The following is a 21250-nucleotide window of genomic DNA, read 5'->3' on the forward strand; positions in this document are numbered from 1 at the left end:
TAAGTTATTAGTTCTGCAGTTATTGTCATTGTTTTCTAATGCATCCAACTTAAGAGCCACTTTGTATGTGCAAGCAAATTTCACTCCTTGAGGTTTCATGCCAATCTAAAGACTTTAAAAAATAGCTATAATAAGTATAAGTAAAAACTTCGCTCTATACAAAGCTTACATAATTTACGGAAGTTGTTAGTTCTGCAGTTATTGTTAATGTTTCCTAATGCATCCAACTTAAGAGCCACTCTGTATGTGCAAGCAAATTTCACTCCTTGAGGTTTCATGCCAATCCAAAGACTTTAAAAAGAATTGCATACAAAATAAAGATAAAATTCTTTCACTTTGATTACAGTTAGCGGCCTCTTTTTGTTGTGGCTGCTAAGTGAGATGTGAGTAAAAAGAATATTAAATGTTGAAACTTATTTCTATATTATGCACTACAGCCGTGTTCATTGAAATTGCAGTTTTTACGTCACACACATTTAAAATTGAAAATTATTATTTTAAAAATAATTTCAAGACAAAAAGGTAGTTATACCAGTTTCATGGTTTTTATTATTTAATTATTTCAACAATTTTGTCATTTTGAGTAATTCAATATCTTAACGAATACGTTTAACAGAAGTTAATGAGATTATGAGATTCATTGAAATAGCAGAAGAATATAATATAATAATGATTCATTGAAACCGTGTTTAAAGAAAAATATAATCCATTTCAAAACTGTAGTTAAATAATTTAATCATACTCAATTACGATTTGATTATGACCTAATATTTTGTTATTTTGGCTGTTATAGCCTCACATCTATGTGGCATGGAGTCCACTAAGTCCTTGTCGGATGTCTTCTCCTCAACTTGCCAAAGTTACGACTTTGAAATGGGGAATTTCTTGGCAACTTAATGCTTAATGGTCTCCTAAAAGTTCTCAATCGGATTTAAGTCCGAGAACTGTGCTTTTTCCATAGCATATTGTACATCTAATTTAAACCCCTTTGATAATCATTTTCAGCTGTTGTTAGTGATTTCTTAGCAAATGTTTCACTATTGAGTAAATAATATTTTTGGTTGTAATTCTTTAAAAATTATTTGCCTTTTTTACCCCAATTCCTAATATAATTGTGCTTCAAGTTAAAATTTCGTTTTAAATCTTGAGTTTGTTTAAACTTGTTTGCTTAGCATTAAATCTGAAATTTGTATTAGCTTGTTGAAGTGCATCATTTTGTTTAAAGCTAACTTGATGAGCTGCGTTTCCATGTGCTTTAAAATCTTCTTGCCTGTTATTTGCTTTTCATTCCTAATTTTTGTTGTATGTTTTTTTTTTTTACATCTCTTGCAAGTTATGAGTTATTTTACAGCGTTGAATGCAATTGCCGCCAGTCGCATTTTTTTCGTTGCTGACAAGAAGAAGAAGAAGAAGAAGAAGGAACTCCTGCAGCCCTTTGGCTGGTCACCAGGACACACACACGCCCCCTTCTACTCCCCCCTCTTGGTTGTCTCCATCAATTGAGCGAAACTTGGGCAAGTTGTGGGAGATGCGACTCAAAAGCATTCCATAACCATGCCGGGCATAGTCTTGACACAAAGATAATGCTGCGGATAGCAGAAAAAGATTCTGAATTGTTAACCATGCACACACACATGCACATATGTACACGCACACACACACACACACACACTCATATACACACACAGATTTGCACTTGCATGGGCAAAGTGAAGAAGAAGGTGCAAGCGGATGAACGTTTCTGCCCTCTCTTTCGATCTACCTCTCTCTCTCTCTTTCTCTCCCATTCTTCCTCTTTATCTGCCACCGCTTTTGCGCGCTTTTGCTGGCTGTGGGCGTGGCACGCGGAGGACAGCATGTGACAAAAGCAGCTGGCTTTTGTTTGACTCGCCTAACGCGCCCTTGGCCCACCTACGTTGTGTATTCTCTCTGTGTGTGTGTGTGTGAGTGTGTTTGTCTGCCTGTCTGTGTGTGTGTGTGTGTGTGTGTGTGTGTGTTGTGCTCTTCGCTATGTGTGTTTGTGTGAGCTCAAGCATTCAAATAATTAAACTCATCAAGTTGCCTTATGAGCATTTCACGCAGCTAACCTGCTGCCGCCCTCCCAGCCACGCCCCTCATTCTCTGCTGCCTTCCCCTTCCTCTCTTGGATGTATTTCCTGTTGTCTGCGTCTCTCTCTCTCTCACGCAATCTCGCTTCTAGCTGCTGCTTTTGCATTTAGTCTAATCTTCTTTGTTTTCTTTTTAGCACAAAGCCGTGCGCCGAGTGCCAAGCTCTGTGTCATGTGTGTGTGTGTGTGAGAGTGTGTGTGTGTGTGTGTGGCATCCTCTTGCTAGGACAGAAGGGCGACCACAGCTACGCACACACACACAGATACACACACAAACACACACACGCTTCTCTTTTGCCTTCTCGCGACTTACACGAGCTGTGGGCACGCATAATCCTTGATCTTTTGTTAGTTGTTTGCTCAACTTTCTGCTGCCGCTTCCCCTCACCACCCCTCACGTCTCTGTTTGTTTGTGCGCTCTCTCCCTTCGGTATCTTTTTGCCTTTGCTATCTCTCTAAATTATTAATTAAAGTATTTAACAAATATGCAAAAGTTTGCCCTGAGCTGCATGAGCCACATCAAAATCCAAGCTTCATCCCCGTGTCCCATGCCACATGCCGCATGCCACACGAGTCGCTGTGTGCGTCACGCCTATTGGCGAGCGCCTTTGTTGCGGCCTCCAAGAGCAGCATCAACAGCAGCAGCAGCAGCAGAGTTCAGTTCATTCTACTGCAAATTTGTCGACTAGTTAATAATGTGCCCAGCACACACACACACACACACACACACGCATTTCTTCATTTAACATACTTGTCTTGTCCTTTTCCCTTCACCTCCCCCGTCTCAGGACTTTTTCTACTGCTTTTTCTTTGTTCTGCAACTCGAGTTGCTTTGTCATGTTGACTTTTGCATCTTTTTGATGTTTCAGTCGCCGCAACAAAAAGACATTTCGCCCAAATAGTTTGTTCGCTTCGTATTTAGTTCTAAACTCACAGAAGAGAAACAATTTTTGCAGCTATTTTGTAAACAGACGAGCCTCCTTAGAGTTTCTTTAGAGAAATAAAAAGTTTCATATTAAATTAGTGCGTTTTCGTAAATTGCTTATGGTAAATACATATCAATTAATATCGATAGTAAACAATGATGTCCAGCATTTGTAAAGTCTATTTATTAATCGATGTATTCATATTCAAGTTCAAGCTGAAGGATTGAAAGAAATTTATTAGTGAGATGTATCGCTAGTCATTGACGAAAATGCTCATGATTATTTTTAACGATATATGCCAATATATCGATAGTAAGCAATAGGAATTTTCGATCGATTGCATAGGCAAGTTTAAAGTCAACTGTAAACGACATATCAATTTCAATTTGCAAAATTTCCATTCCATGTTCATGGTAAATACAAATGCATTTATTAATGGCAGCTAAGATCATCGACAGTAAACAATGAGAATTATTGATTGACAGCTTTTAATCGATGTATCGATGACAAATATAGATTATTAAGCTTATGTATACTTACATATCTTTCGATTATAATCGATTATCATATTCCAGTTAATGTAGAAGATTTTGATTCATTGAATGTTTATGGTAGATATAAAGGCACTTAATTATGACAGTTACACATATATCGATCGTAAACGATGAGCATTATTGATTGACAGCATTTATATCAATAGTAAGGATTGATAATTATTGATTGATAGATGAACTATATTTATATCTCTGTCGATTGTAATCGATATGCATAATACAGTTGCATTTTAATTCCAACAATAGGCTTCATAAATCTGGCTGTCTGGGGACAGAAATGTGACGTAGTGCCAAGGACACGAGCTTTTTTCAATGTGGGACTAAAACAAATCGATATTAAACGATGAGAATTATCGATTCACAGCACTTATATCGATAGTAAGAAATGACAATTATAGATTATGAACTATATATATATATTTATATATCTATCAATAGAAAACGATAGTTAGCAATGACACTTATAGATTCTGAACTATATTTATATCTCTATCGATTGTAAACGATGAGAATTATCGATTCACAGCACTTATATGGATATTAAGCAATGACAATTATAGATTATGAACTATATATATATTTATATATCTATCGATAGTAAACGATAAGAATTATCGATTCACAGCATTTATATCGATAGTAAGCAATGACAATTATAGATAATGAACTATATTTAAATCTCTATCGATAGTAAACGATAAGAATTATCGATTCACAGCATTTATATCGATAGTAAGCAATAACAATTATAGATAATGAACTATATTTATATATCTATCGATAGTAAACGATGAGAATTATGGATTCAAAGCGTTTATATCGATAGTAAGCAATGACAATTATAGATTATGAACTATATTTATATCTCTATCGATAGTAAGTAATGAAAATTAAAGATTATGAACTATATTTATATCTCTATCGATTATAATCGATATGCATAATCAAGTTGCATTTCAATTCCAACAATACGCTTCATAAATCTGAGTGTCTGGCCACAGAAATGTGACGTAGTGTCAAGGACACGAGCTTATTTCAATATGGGCATAAAAGAAATGCGCAAAGGACGACTGAAAGTGGACGCAGCATCGATTGGCGCAAATATGTGCTGCGACTAGCTGCTATCTGCTTTTAGGATTTGTGCTGCAGCTGCGGTCGCCATGTGCTCGGAATAAGTGCTTGCTTTTTTTTCTCATTGTTTCTCTGTTTTTGGTTTTTTAGTTTTCCTGAGAGAGAATGGCCACGCCCATTTGGTGGCGGTCGTCACTTGACTTGACTTACTTAGCAGGTTGACTTACCGTTTGGCGACAGCGGCTTTTGCCCTGCTTAAGTTTCAAAGCATCACCTCGACCGGAGACAAAGCGCAAGAGAAAGAGAGATAGCGAGAGAGAGTGAGAGAGAGAGAGGGGGATGGCTGCTGCCTGGCTTACAGCATGGAAATCCTTTTTGCGTAAATCCTCAACTACATTTGACCGCATCCACGCACATTTACGTAAGCTGATTACGCTGCGAGTCTTGCTCACTGTCCACTGCCCATTAGCGCCCACTGTGCACAGTGCTTTGTGTGAGACACTGTATGGTTGTGTGTGTGTATTGTGACTCTTTAAAAGTCTGCTTTGCGCATTGATAATGCAGTCAGTGCTCATTAGAGCAGAGCAAAGGGTGAAAGAAGAAAAGGCGGGGAAGGGAAATCGCTACAGTGCTGCTCATAAATATTTGCACAGGCGCCCAAACGAAATGACAGCTTTGGAATGTCAAGTGTATGTGCATACTTTGAATTACATGCAACAACACAAGATGACGACGATGATGATGATGATGATAATGATGTGGGGCAAATGCAACTGCATTTTTAACATATTCCACGCATGGTTTAGTGGCGGTTGCTGTGGCGGTGGCGGTGTCTGAGGCGGTGGCGTTGACGTTTCGTTTCGTTTTGCCAACTGCGGCTGCTGTCAAAAAATATAAACGCAGCGCACTTAAACAAAACGAGACGAGCACAGTAAATGATGTAAATCATAATGATCATGATGATGATGATGATGATGAGCTGCTCTTTAATTCAAATGCAGAGCAGAGCATCTTCAAGGGGCAACTCGCTGACACCTTGTTGCAGCATGCAACCCTCCAGTTTTTGGCCTCATGATAAATAATGCAGCAGCAGCCTCGACACAAGACTGGCCATGGTCAGGTCACAGTTGGCGGAGGGGGGAAGAAAGAGAGAGAGATAGAGAGAGATAACTTTACAGCAGTTTTTATACCCGCTACCCATAGGGTGGAAGGGTATTATAAATTTGTGGCAGAAGGAGGCATCTTTGGTTCTATAAAGTATATATATTCTTGATCAGCTCTCTATCCGTCTGTAGAAGTTATTTCGTATAGGTAAAATCGCCTACTTACTACGGGTCTTAGTAGCTTTGGCTGACAATATGGTATATTTTTTACTCTATGGTATTATATTATAGCATTTGGTATATTTGACTATTTTTGCGGTATTTTCATTTGCTTTTATTCACAATGGGTATCGGGTATCTCAAAGTCGTGTGTGCTCAATTATAGAATTTGATATAATTTAGTATTTTTGCGGTATGTTAATTGGTATATTATGAATGAAGTACTATGTAAAAATACCAATTATATCATTTGGTATATTTGAGCATTTTTGCGGTATTTTAATTTATACTCTGGTATATTTTGAATGTATTTTGAATACTATATCAATATACTTTGATATATTTTGGTATTTTAGCGGTATAGTGATTAATACTCTATGATATATTTTGAATGCTTTATATCATAACAAATTACCAATTATGACTTTTGGTATATTTTAGTATTTGTTTACTCTATGGTATATTTTGAATGTATCATTATATCAAAATACCAATTATAGCTTTTGGTATATTTTATTATTTTTGCGATATATCAATTTGGTATATTTTAATTATACCTCACTGTTTTACTTTTATTGATAGTTGGTAGCGGACCTTGAGTGTGCTAGAGAGGCTGACAATCTGGTATATTTAACACTCTATGATATATTTGGAATTAAGTACTATAACAATATACAATTTATAACATTTGGTATATTTTTCAGTATTTTGCGGCATATAAATATTTACTCTGATATATTTTGAATATAGTACTATGTCAAATCTATATATTAATTTGGTATTTTGTAAATATAATACTGTTTTTATTCACAATGCGTAGCGGGTATCTCACAGTCGAGCACACTCGACTGTAGCTTTCTTACTTGTCTTCAGCTGTCGCTGTCAGTCAGCTCAGACTTACCTGTGACTTCACCTCTCGCTCTCGCCTCTTGCGCTCTCCTCAGTCTGTTGACACATAGTTTGTAGTTGGCAAACAGGGGCAACAACTGTGAGCTCAGTGAAGATGCTTTGTATAAATTTGAATATTTAACATTAACAACAACTACCAAGAACACTGCAAGAAATTTCTAGCGCTGAAAATGCAATTTGGGAAATCGAGTGAGAGGAAATGAGAACACATTGGAGATTGCTTGACATTTAGCTTTATATTCATTTATTTATTTTTAATTAATTCATTAGTTTTGTTTTCTTGTTTTTGTTTTTCTTTTTTTTTTATTTATTCTTAGACCCTTGATATCCTCAGAAGTGTGTGTGGTTTATTTTTATATTTTGTATAATTCAACTTAATATGCTTAAAATAATTTCTTATTTTGTTTTCTTGTTTTATTAGTTATTACATATACATAGATAATCGTCATTATTATTATTATGTCCGCTTGCTGGTAATATAATGCCATATATAATTGTTCATTTTGTTGTCGATCGAATACATATACATACATATATATTGATATACATATATGCTTAGGTTTTACGATCCAGCGATCTGCCAATGTCCGAAACACACATTTGGCAGTACTTTCTGTCCAGTATTTTCTTTTTTCTTTTTACGTTTACTTCTCTCTCGCTTTTATCGGGCTTACGAGGGTGTTTTTTTTTTTCTTCTTTATTATTTCATTATTTTTCTAGGTTACAAAAAAAAATCATTTTGGTTTTTTTTTTTCGTTTTATCATTACTTTTAGTAGAATTTGTCCTACAGTATTTTTTTTTTTGTTTTGTTTTGTTTTTGCTTTTCTTTTTATGTTTATTTACTATTTTTTGTTGTGAAATACATAGTTGATATACTACAAACTTTAAGTTTTTTGTTTTATTATTATTTTGTTTCTTTTGTTGTGTGGTTTCTTGTTTTTTTTTCGTTTGTCTAATAAATATAATTTGTTCTGCTTTCCTCTTCGCCATTGTTTTGTGTATTTTTTTTCCTTTTTTCTTATTTTGCAATAATAATAACTGGTTGTGTCGCTTTTGTCTGGCTTTTGTTTTATTTTTTACGTTACTTTATTTGGTATTTTATTTAGTGTTATTTATTATATCTCATAAATTCTTGTTGTTGCTAAATTTTGTTTTCTTTTCCATCGTTTTGTGTGTGTGTAGATGTGTGTGTGAGTATGTTTGTGGGTTTCTTTCATCTTCTGTTGTTTGTCGCTGTAAGAATAGCTATCTGTCTCTGTCTATCTGCAAATGTCTGTGTGAGTGTACATGTGTGTGTGTGTGTATAGAGTTTAATTGTTTAAATGTTAATTTATCTCAATTGTTTCCCTGTTTCTTTATTTGCTAAGTATTTTTTTGTTTTGTTTTTTCTTCTGGTTTTCATCTTGACTTTGCCATTTATTTTGTTTCTTCCTTATTTGACGGCGCATCTAACATAAATATACTAAAATACCATTTTATATACATATACATACTTATTTTTTGCCTTTTGCATCGTCTTCTCTTTAAGCCATTTCATCGTCGGATGCTTTTGCTCTAAAGTATTCTTTATTTTCCCTTTTTTTCCTCCTCGTGCGCAATTTGTTGTTCTGCATTTTGTTTCATTTTTTCATTTGCATTTTTGGCTTCTTACGTGAGTTTCATTTTTACGTTTTCTTTTTGCAGTATCATTTATTAGTATTTTGTTGCTTTTGAAGCAATTGATTTTTTGTTTTTCATATTTTTCTTTTTAATGCTTGCCAAATTCTAATAGGTAACTGACTCCTGCTCTTTATTTGTGTTTTTCTTTTTGTTTTTTTGTGATTTTTGTTTTCCTTTTTTTGTTTGTCAAATTGTTTGTCATTGTTTTGCCAATTAACAAAAGAAAACCGTGAAAATCGCGTAACTAAATGTATATATAAAAAAAACATTACACACACATTTATATATATTTTTAATTATATATATTTGTATAAATACTAAGAATATACCATTTAAATACCAATTGGTTGCATATCATTATGTTATTGTATTTATTATGTAGCTCTATTTGGTTTCTTATTATGTTTATATATTACATTTAAGTATTTTTAGGCGCGAGCGACGAGAAAAGCCACACAAAAAAAAACATGTCGTTACACATTTATGTGGTATGTGTGTGTGTGTGTGTGCTATATAAGTATGTTTGCGTTATACAACACTAGTTTACCGTTCAGTAGCCCTTAAGAAGTATTTACACAAAAATCTAACAGTGGGGCTGTCCACTTGCCAAGCAAAGCCAAGTCAGCCATATTTTTTTTGTTAGACTACAAACTAGTATATTTATATGGTATTTTTACTCCTCTGCGGTATTCTCATTCTCATTTTAGGTGTATTTTGTTGTTTCTTGCCAACATAGAAAGCGGAAAGCTTTTGATATAACGCTTATGTATGCAATGCGACCCATGACCACGCCCCTCGACATACGCGGGTAAGTACATACATACACATATCGTACTATATAGAGAGAGTATGTATATAGTACATACTTAGCTACATAACTAGCAGTTGCTTAGGTCGGGTGCGGTGTTTGCCAAGTTCTATGTTCATTACAGACTAAAAACAGAACAAACTTAGAAAAGAAAACACAGAGTTATCGTTTATCGCTATCGTTTATCGTTATCGTTATCGTAATCGCTATCATTATCGTTAGTATCTACGCCAATTGCCTTGCACTTGCCTTTCTCTCTTCTTTCTTTTCGTCTTTTGGCCACATTTCATCTAAAAAATTTCATTTTTTGTTTTCCTTTTTTTTGTTGCAACTAATTCAGCAATTTGTAGGCCAAATCTCTCTATAGATATCATTTATATATATATATATATTTATGTATATATTATCGTTAGCATATCGTATTATATCATCTCACTTAGGCGCTAGAAAAAAAACAAATCCTTCGACCCCTCTCGACAGGACAAAAAGAAGGAAGAAAATGTTGTTATTATTCTAAGCTTAAATAGTTTTCTTTTTTGCAATAAATTCGATAAGCACCAATTTATTAAATTATAATTTTTGAATTCAAACAATTGCAAAGCAGAAAAACTAATCAAAACTTAAGTGAATGTCTCTGTGTTAGTGTGTGTGTGTATGTGTGTGTGAGCATGCAATTGGACGGAAAATGAATCAGCTGCATGTGAGTGTGAGTGTTTTTGTTTTTATTTGAATCGGAAACGAATCATTCGTCGTTGAGTGAATTTTGCTGTACTTCTTCCTCATCCAACGTCTTGTAATACTGTCAATTGTTGTTATTCTTCTTCTTCTTCGTGTAATAGTAATTTCATTTATTGATTTCACAATTTTTGTTTTTGTTTTTCTTTTTTTTCGTTTGCTTGTTTTATTTTATTTATTTGTGTAATGAGATTTGCGTTTTTCTTGTTCTTTTGTTTGTCAAAGAAAGCGCAAAGAATCTTACAAATAATAACAAAACATTTTACAATTTTAATAATAGAATTAGGCTTTAATTTAATCATTAATTCATAATAATAATTCGCTTACAAGCTATCTAATAAAAAAAAAAAAAGAAAAGCTCTTTACGTACACTATTTTAAATATAATATATATGTTGCAATTGTTTTTGTTTTTTCTTTTTGTTTGTTTCCCTCCCATTTTGAAAGCAATAAATTAATTAAGTTAAAAGTTACGTACAAAAAAATGCAATTATTTTTTATATTTAAGAGCTAAAAATTGATGTTGCATAATTATGCCTTTTGTTCTTGTTTTGTTTTGTTGTTTTGTGTTTCGTTTCGTTTCGCTATTGTGGTTTGTTCTTTATGTTTTCGCCTGATAATTTCGCTGCAATATTGCAGCTTGCGAAATTGCAGCGTAATTGCCTCGACGGTAATGTGTGGCCTATTAATTTGTTTAAATATTTTAGCCATGCTTTTATGGTTTACAGTTACAGTTACAGTTACATTTATGGCGCATATTTAATTAGTTTTTACTTTGTTTTTTTTTTTTTGTTTCCATTGTGGTTTTGCGTTTTCTCTATTAGTTTATAATAGTAATATGTGTGTGTTTGTTTTTTTTTCGCTTTTCATTTCATATATAGAAAGTTGGCTATATAGCATGAGCATGTCTGTCTGTCTGTCAGTGTGTGTGTGTGTGTATTAAGCTTTCTCTCTCTCTCTCTCGTTCTGCTCGTTTTGGTCTAAACTTGGCATAATTAGCTACAGCTACGACGGGCCCCTAAAACTATGCTTCATTATTTGTTGCATCCCATCTCATATCCGTTATATATACAGTTATCATAGTTATACGTCATGCTCAAGCGTGTCTATATCGAGTATATATGCATATATATATATATTCCTCATCCATCTCGCTTAGCTTGGTATGTTTTGTATGAGTGTGAGTGTGAGTGTGTGTGTGTGATTTGTTTAAAACTATGCCAGTCTCAAAAAGCTCGAGTACCACGATCAATCAATCAATCAACGAAAAAAAAAAAATAGTTGCCTTACCTCTCATAGATCTAACTTCATTTACCTTCCCTTTCGTTCGCTTGTTATGTGTTTATTAGTAGACATTGATACGGAATATCTTGACACACATTTTTATTACATTTCTAGACATCTAGACATATTTATCGGCTACACACATACTCAATCTATAGACACGCCTGTGCATGAACTGTCCGTCCGTCTATAAACTATTACAATAATATTATTGTTTTATATTGTATATATATATTATGTATATAGTGTATATATCATCATTCATTATATATATATATATATATGCATTTGCTCTGTCGCATCTAGTTACTAACGATTAAAAAAAAAAAAAACATTCTTTAGCTTGACTTATAAATGAATTCGATTAACATTTACGGTGTGTGTGTGTCTGTGTGTGTTTGAGTTTTTAGATCCTATTGTTTAGTTATTTTTAGTACAGTTTTTCCTCTTCTTCATCTTCATCTTCGTTCTCGTTTGCGCCCTTCCGCTTTTCGGGGGCTAATAATACTCGGTAATTATTGATAGTTTTCTTTTGTTCTCTTTTTTTTTTATAAATATGTTTTCTTTGTAATTTATATATATAGTATATGCATATGTTTAGTGGGTAGAGGGAAGTGGTGACAGTGATGGGGGAGGATGCGACTAACACGCAACGGACTCGGTATCCGCATCCCCTGTCGAGTCACCGTGATCCGAGCCAGTCGACCAGGCCGATGTGAGGCTGCGTCGTCGTCGCCTCTGCTGACCATTTGGCACACCCGCCGCACCCCCGGTGGCGCCCTTCTTCTTCACGAACTTGATGTTGTAGGGATCCTCGGCGAGTTCCGGATACAGGGCGACATCGTGTATGTACTCACCCTCATAGTTATTGGCATAGCTCTGCTTCACAATCTCATCGGACTCCTGCTGGGTCCATTCGAGCGCTGTCGTCAGACCGCTGCGCAACGCCTCCTTCTCCCTGTGCCAGGCCTTGCGCACCGCCGTCAACTTGGCGTGATGCATCAGACGCTGCTGCTCCTTGGCCACCGTGGTGCCGTAGCGCAAATTGATGATGGCATGCGCTCCATGGATCTTCACATCCAGATAGTTGCCAGTCGAGGCGCCAGCAGCGTTTGCACCGCCAGCTGCTCCGCTTTGTGAGCCCGAACCACCGCCGGGCGTTGCCTCGCGTGTGATCTCATGGAACGTGGTGTTGACCTGACCCTGGAGTCGCTTCAGTTGCTGTCGATCCTCGCTGGCGCGCCACGCATCCTCCTTGACGAAGAAGAACGAATCCTGTTGCGCATTGTGCACCACGAAAGTGAACGGCAGCAACTTCGAGCGATTGAACACACTCGTGTAGACATCCCGATAGATGGCATTCGCTGCGGGGACACTCGACACAATGGCCTGACCATCAGCAGTGCGTGAGACAACAATTCCCTTGCCGAAAGGCGGTTCGGTATCGGAGCCAATGCTGCGCGGCGAGGGATCCATTACATCGCATTTGAGTGCGGAACGAGGCGGTGCCGAGAGCTGCTCAAAGTCGGACATGCGACGTACATTGAGGTGCGCAAGGAAGCCGCTTTCCACCGCCATCGTCGGGATGTTGTCAAAGGGTCGCCGCATGTTCAACGCTATCGGATTGGTGGGCGGACGTCCCCAGAGTGCTGGCGGTTGCCACAAGTCCTTCGACAGTTGGGGCATCATGTTGCCCACATTGTAGCCGAGGGTTCGCATCCAGCTGGCAAAATCGGCGGGATAATGACGCTCCTGACCCACATTGATCGGATCGTTGCCATTGAAGCGATACAAATGCAGACGCGTCGGCGTTATGATGCGCTCGGCAACACGCTGCCAATCGGGCGACATCCATTGACCAATCAGGGGATCATAGACACGTCCGTCGCCCATGTGCACGAGCGTGGTGACCTGATCGAGAATGCCGCCACAGAAATCGATGGGCAGATACAGATACGGATTCGAGTCGTAGACAATGTGACCGAACGGCGAACGCATTATCTCCCTGATGCCCTCGCCGTACTGATTGAACAGCATCAACGGTGTGCCGCTCTGATCTGTGGCCACATAATACTTGTGCCGATACACCTGGGCGTAGATCAGATGACCGACATCGTCGTACGTCAGGGACATGAGTTTACCATCGCGCGGTGAATAAATCTGCGAGACTTCGTACGGTCGCTGTTGGTTCGTGTAGAAGAATTGCGTGACATTGCCAAAGTTGTCCTTACGCGTGGTCAAACGCTTCAGATGATCGTAATAGTAGCGCACATCAAATCGTCCCCGTTTCGAGGCGCGCACCAACAAACCCTGCGTGTTGTAGTGGAAGCGTTCCTCGCGTGCATTCTGCGCCACCAAACCGCGAGCATCGTACTTGTACTGACCCTCACCGAACTTGACAATGCGATCCTGGGCATTGTACTCCATCGGTATGGTGTTGCCCCGATACGTCAGCGACAACAGATTGCCGTTGTCATCGTACCGGAATCCCCACGGTTCCTGTGCCTCCACGCCCACCAGCTGCCCATCACAGTCCCACGTGTAGTTCTTCACGTTCGTGTAACTATTCACAGCCATGTTGCGGGTGTAAGTGCGCGTCTGCGAGATGCGACCATGCACCCCATAGCTGAACTCCATGCGGAACACCTCCAGTCGATGGATGGTCAGGGCCATGCGTTGCGTCTGGAAGCGACCGTCGACGGTGCGCGTGAAGCCAGCGGTGCCATCGTGGAGTTGCGTCTGATTCAGGGCCGGACGCGTGAACTTGAACTGTCCGATCAGACTTGGCTGACCGGTGCGACGATCGTAAGCGTACGCCTGGCTGGGCAAACTCTGGCCACCGATGCGTCCCTGGAGTGCAATCACACGCAATTGACTGTCGTACTCGTAGCTGAACTTCGCATTGCTCAGTCCGGTCTTGGCCACATAATCGATGCGCTCCTCCGTCAACAATCCGGCGGCATACTCAAAGTCCCATCGGTACTCAAGTTCCCGTTCCGCATGCGACACCGTGCTCGGCATGCCGGTGGCATCGTTGTACTGGAACTCGCTGCGTCCGTCGCCATGCACCACCTCGGTCAGTTGGCCGGCCGCATTATAGCGATACACAATGCGCGCCCCATCCCCGGGTAGAATCGTTTGCAACAACGCCCCGGCGTGACTGTAGTGCTGGAGATAAGCCCGAGTGCTGCCCGGTGGCGTGTACGTGCAACGTATGAAGCCGATGGAGGTCTGCATGCTGAAGCTGTGCCGTGTGCCCGAGGGCAGGACGACGTGTCGCAAGCCGCCCGCATCGTCGTACTGCAGCACAAACTTGCGCTGACTGGCCAAACCGATTTCCGACACCAGATTCCAATCGTTGTACACAAACGAAATGATGCCGTCCTGCTGCGATGTGATCTCCGATAGCAGACCGTGACGATCGTAGCTGTACTTGAGCTCAGCGGGTCCCCAGGCCCAGCCCTCGACGCGATTGAAGCGATCGTACGTGATGTTGACGGGATAACCGTTGGCCGGATAATACGATTTGGGCAGACCCGATTGATCGTATGCGACAATCAGTATCGGTGTGCGTTGGGCATCGTAGAAGGTCTCGCGATTGGTGAACTGATCGAATTCGACGCCAATCACCCGGGATTGATTCACCCAGATCTCGCGATTCAATGTCTGCTGTGGATTGCGCACATCCCCGATCAAATTGTACACGGAATACATGGAGTTCGTAAGGCCATCGCCCATCGTGACACTCTGATGCGACCACATGGCCAACATTTCAGCCTCCACGGGCAGCGCAGCCTCCAGCAACGGATGCCGGGCCACCGCGGAAGCCTCAACCACAACGCCATTGGCACCGTGAATGACCAGCGTATTGTTAGCCTTGAGTTCGGCATCGGCATGAGCGCGTCCACGCTTCAGGAACGTCGAGCGAACGCCACCGAGAACGAGCAGCTCGTTGGCATCACCGGATCCGGAGTTGGGACCCGTGGAGCGTTCGCGTGAGAAGAGCGACTCGACGGAGGCGTGCACATACACGGTGAGTCCCTTGTTATCGGCCAGCTGTGAGGTGATACGCACAATTTCACCGCTGGGCAAAATCATGCCAGTAACACGTCCAAACTCATCGTACTGATAGATGTAGGTCTCGCCACCCGACGACCGGGAATTCAAGAGTCCCGTGTTGCTGTCGTAGTCCAATTCGATCTCCTGACGTCCCTTCTCGCTCAGTTTGGTCATGATGCCAATGCCATTGATCTGTATCTCCGACTTGTGATCCTGTGTGTTCTCAATCGAGCTCACCACATTGCTGTAGTCGCGCAGGAATTGTATCTTATTGCCCGATGCATCGGTCACAGTGGACAGACGACCGAAGCTCGTGTTCTTCGAGTAGAGGAACGAGTAACGAGTCTTGCCCGAGGTCAGATCCTTGGTAGCCACATGCTGACCGTAGCGATTGAACACATAGATTTCACTGGACGGTGGGAATGGTATGTGGAATTCACCGTTCTCATCATGCGACGGCAAATAGTGTTCCAAGGCGAGCACATGCAAAGAACCTGAAAGAGAAGAGGAAGTATGGAGTTAGCTTAGGGGAAACTAAACTAAAATTCAACAAATTAAGTAATTTAATAGCAGAAAAGGATTGACTTTCCTTACAGCATTGAACACACTTCGATTGAGAAACTAACTTAAAGTCCTTCGACTCTTTTTTGGTTGTTGAGCATGTTTAACTAGGCGTATACTTAATTTATGTGTTCATTTCGTCAGTTTTGATAGCTTTGTGGTGTGACTACTAAACTTGGCATTTATTTGTATATGCTTCTTTCTTGAATACACCCCATTGGCTTTGTTTGATGACTACAGGGTATTTACTTTGTGCAAATATCTACAAAACGGTCATTAAATTGGTTTGTCCAGCTCTCGAAAGCCGCTTCCCTTCCTCTTCCACCTATCTCGTTACATCTTCCTTCCTCTTTGCGCTCTGTTTGTCGGGTTGCATTTGCTTAAGCCAAACGCCAGCGTCTTCTCTCTTGGCTGCTTTTGTTTTTACAATCACACTTCTTCCCCGTCTCCCCCTTCGCCTCCGCCTTGTGCCAAATTTGCACTTTTCCTTCACTGCTGCTCATAAAACGTTTCAAGTTTTAAAATCACTGCAACAACAAGAGAACTGTAGTTGGGTTGTGCGAGTGTGTCTTAAGTATTTTTGTGCAATTTGCTAGATGTTGTCCATTATTCTCGTTGCTTTTGTTGTTGTTGCTGTTGCCGTTACGTTTCATTTTAGTTAGTGTTGGAAAATCGCTTTGGATTTGCATAAATTTGCTTGCTTGCCAGCTTTGCATGGCAAACACCGACGACGACGACAACAGATGACAGATACTCAGACATTCAGACAGACTGTCAGACAAGCAGCGAACAGCAGTCAGACAAAGGAGAAGAGTGGAGAGAAGGTGAAGAAATGGGTGGCAGTTAGATTGAAAGTGTACAACTTGCTTGCTATCATCATGAGGCTGCTTTAGTGACACGCAAATTCAGAGAGAAACATTTGCCAGTTGAATTCTCATACTTATTAAACAAACTAGATATACAGGTGTTGAATTTCATGAGCCCAAGGGACGGAGCATAGAGATCCAAGGTGATCCGTAGCCGTACCAGGATAAGTTGGACTTCGTTTCAGAAGCCAACCCGAAAAACCCGGAGAACTTGCTAGTTGGTAAAAGTCACGAAGATCGTTTAGATACAGCGATTTAAGAAAAGATAACGCTGCTCCAGTGTTGGCTTAACTCCGAACTTTGGTACATTTCCTATTCGTAATGTCCAGCTTTACTACAAACAATAACTAGTTGAAATTCCGAGCATATGTCTGCAGTCTTTCATTAAAAGCTGTAAGATGTACTTGCTTAAGTTGATGTTTATTGAAGCACACATCAGCCTTGCCGTTTTACCTAAGTTGTTAGAGCTGCAGCTCATGTCTCTTCGCACTATTATAAATATTAAAAATGTATATTTAAGACGCAGGGAGATAGCTCAATTAGCCATTAAAGCAATAGTTTTCTGCATAGATAGGTTCATGATTCGTTTCTTCACTATGTGTAAGGATTCTCTCTCTCTCATTTAACATAGACTGTTCGATACTTTGTTTAGCATCGTATTACATTAAGATTTAACAGTACCTAATTGTACATATGTTATAGTTATGTTAATGTTACAACATCGCTAGCTTTGCCATACTATGATGTATCCAAGAATAATGCATTTAACGTGAAACAATATGAGTTGCAAATATGAAGAGAACAAATGAAACTCATTTATCTATGAATCCATTAGATATGAAATACAAAATTTCCAAGCTAGATTTCTGCTAAGAAAGAATATGAAACACAAAAAGAGATAGAGAATGCGCAATTTTTAGCATAGTCAGCATTCATATTATGTTATGTGAAACTCGAAGTTGCCAGCAACTTAATTTGCGCAAATTCAAAATTCAAATTGTAGCTCAAAAGAACACACGCGACGCGTTCATCTCACAGTTGGTTGCTGGTTGCTGGTTGCTGTTGCTTCAATCACAGTTGCAATTACGAGCGTTCATTCATGCACTCATTCACAATTTACAATTTGAATCATTATGCGTATTAGTGTGCCACAGACACACTCACACACTCACACACACACACACACATATTACAATAAAATATTAAATACATTGTTTGCTGTTGCTGCTGCTGCTGCTGTGGTTGCTGCCTGCCAGTGTTGATTTGATTGCGTTACAGTTCATTTACCCAGAAACACAGCGCGAAAAATACCAAGAGAGTGGGTTGGGCATGCTCAGGGGAAGGGGGAGGAGGAAAGGGAGAGACACACTGCCATTATGGGGGGTCGCATTTTGAAGCGAGTTTTCTTGCGTTGCTTTTTTTTTCATTTTTGTTTGGTTGTTTCTGTTTCTGTGTTTTTTTTCGCTTTTTTTTTGGAAGCAGGACATTGGCACAGCGCCAACAATTGAGCGAATTTCAATGCAATGCCAAAGGTTGGCGAGGGCGTGCCCCCTTCACCTCTCTCTCCCTTTCTCTAGCTCTCTCTCTCTCTCACTCTTTGCCGTCGCAGTGTGGTATAATGTAATGTAATGTAATGGTAATGACCCCATAAAGTGAACAACTTGTTTGTGCTCCACGCTACGCTCGCTCGCTCTCTCACTCTCATCCTCTGTCTCTCTTCCTCTGAAAGGGGTTGTTGCCATTGTGTCGCCTTTTGCCCCCCTTTTTTCTACCCCCTACCCCCTCTAGTCGTGTTTTTATGGCACACGCCCATACGCTCACATTGTATCGCTATTTTTCGACGTTGACGTTGAGTGTTCGTTCGGTTCGGTTTTTGTGGGTCTATCGGTCTATATCGGTTTGCTTGTCGGTCGTTTCAGCTACGCTTCGCTGATTTTAAGCCTTAAGCCTCATTTGCTGTAGTTGTAGCACACTAAAGTGTCGACAATAGTCCCATTCACATAGCTCTCGCTCTCTCTTCAGATTTATCTACAACTCCTTCTCTAGACAATAAAAGTGGCATAAATATCTCTCTCTTATTTTATTTGTCAATTATGTCGAACAAAGTTGAGCACACTTTTTTTGCAGTGCATGCAAAAGGAGCACAACTAAATGTTTACCAAAAAGGTGACAGAGATTGAGGAGGATCGGGATACGGAATGGGAAAGAGGAGACAGAAACTTGTTTCCGCTGCGTCGCTTGGCAAACTGATAGAAAATTTGACACAAGCCAAAGGCAACAACTGCAAACAAATTGGCAAGAGGCAATACACACACACACACACACACACGCACACACTGGTGTGCAATTGGGGAAAATGCTACATTTCCTTTTGGCAAATTTAGATGGCATTTTCTTTGCCTTGATTTGGGGGAAAAAAGAAGGGGAAACGAGTAAAAAAGCAAAAATTGGTTGAAAAGCAAAAGCGGATGCAGAATGTTGCGACATATTGCAAAACACAAAACGACAATAATAATAATAATAATAATAATAATGACGACAATAGCCACAACAACAACAATAACCGAACCGAAGAAGTGGGACAAGAACAATTGCAGCCGCCGCAAAAAGCTAAAAACAGTTGTCGCAGCCTGTGGTTGTTGTTGCCGCTTGTAATTGGCCATTATGGCTGAAGGTTCAGGCGAGGGAGTGAGAGAGGGAAAGCAGAGTGAGGGAGGGAGAGGGAGACAGCAATGGAAGTAGCAGAGGGACCGAAAGAGAGAGAGAGTGGGGGGAGAGAAAGCACCGGCAGCTTGGGCTGGAATAAAAAGCGAAACCAATTTCCGTCACAATTCGAACATCGACAAATTAGGACGTTAGCAACACACATACACGTATACACACACACACACACACACACACACACAGCCAGGTAACAGGCGCCGAAAGCAGTAGAAAAAAACGAGAAATCAAAATGGCCGCCAATAAATAACGCAGCCAAAAGTTCTACGACAACTGCAAGAAACGCGAGCCAAAGAACCAAAAGCAAAAGCTCAAAAAACAAGAGCATAGAAGAGAGAGAGAGAGGGGCAGAGAAAGAGAGGGAGATAGACAGCATGAGGTGGAATCAAGGTATAAATTTGAGTGCATTAGCAAAACGTAATTTGATAAGACCAAAAATGTAATTAATAAATTTCGACAATGGCCCAGACGACGAGGCAGGCGACGCTAACGATGTTGCACGCTGTCGTTGAGGAGGGGGATGAGAAGGGAATTGGTGGGAGAAGGAAGGGGAGGGAGTTAGTAGACGCCGCCTGGCAACGCGCAACACAAATTAATGAAAGGCAGGACGACGGGACAAACGGACAACGTCAATGAAGTGGCGGCGGCAGCCGAAGCCGAAGCCGTGGAAAGCAAATCAATGGCTATAATTAATCAAGTTTTAGTCCTGCTACGCTAGCACCCCGTCCCGGTCCCCCTCCTCCATCGCTGCCAGCACCTGCTTGACACCCTAAACTCCCCCGGACAACGAGCCACGTGTGAGTGATTGCCGGGCTAAAGAGTGTGTGTGTGTGTGTGTCTGGGGAGAAAGTCCTGAGATGTAGAAGAGCGCGGAAAGATAGGTAGAGGGAGAGAGAGACTCGACAAAAGCGAAAAAGTGAAAATCAATCTTATTACCAACTCGACGCGAATTGGCGAAAGTAATGCCCGGCTATAGCGCTGACCTCTCGCCTCACCTCAGCTCAGCTTACCTCTCCTCTCCTCTTCACCCAGCATTCCCTTTCCCCCGACTGCTTGGTGTTGTCTCTGCTTGTGCCTTTGTGGCCACTCTGTGCTCTATGAGCTTGCATTAATCAAGCGCAAATATGTGTGTGTGTGTGTGTGTCTGGCAGTGCAGACAAGACATACGACAAGACTGCGACTGCGACTGGGGGTTTTTAGAGGCGAAGGAGTAAACCGTAAATAAGCTCCATTAAAAGCTTACAGCTTAAGTGCCAATACACATGCGTGTGTATGAAAAATTGTTGCGTTAATTGCAAGCGAAACAAGAAGACAAAGCAAAACGGACCAAACGATAGAAAGAGAGAGAGCGAGTGAGAAGCGCAAGGGAGACACGAGTGTGAGAGCGAGGGAAAAGATTGACCGGCAACGGCGCTACGAATTAGGGCAATGACAAAAAGCTCATTAATAGTTGAAGCAACCGAGCAAATTAGTAAGGTGGGGGAGAAGATGAAGAGAAGCGAAGCAGTTTGAACCTATAAGAACTTTGTCATTGACAGTGAACATCGCATTGATACCCAGCTTTATAATCGCCATAAACATCGGCAGCAACATTGAAATGCTTCACATTTTTAATTTCATCAAATTATTTTTCTTTTTTCTCCTACAGCTTTGTCTTTTCACGCTCT

General features: G+C 40.3%; 1 protein-coding gene across 7 annotated transcripts in view; it reads right to left on the bottom strand.

Annotated features, from left to right (window-relative positions):
* Positions 1-7976: 7976 nt before the first annotated feature.
* Positions 7977-21250, bottom strand: part of LOC133849395 (teneurin-a) — a 348228-nt gene continuing 334954 nt past the window's right edge. For all 7 annotated transcript variants that reach the window (XM_062285443.1, XM_062285444.1, XM_062285445.1 and 4 more), the window contains one exon: positions 7977-15929. In XM_062285443.1, the coding sequence (XP_062141427.1) occupies positions 12019-15929 (3911 nt within the window). In that variant the 3' untranslated portion in view covers positions 7977-12018. The remainder of the gene's footprint in view (positions 15930-21250) is intronic.

This window comes from Drosophila sulfurigaster, chromosome X (genome assembly GCF_023558435.1).
Source record: "Drosophila sulfurigaster albostrigata strain 15112-1811.04 chromosome X, ASM2355843v2, whole genome shotgun sequence".
Lineage (NCBI taxonomy): Eukaryota > Metazoa > Arthropoda > Insecta > Diptera > Drosophilidae > Drosophila > Drosophila sulfurigaster.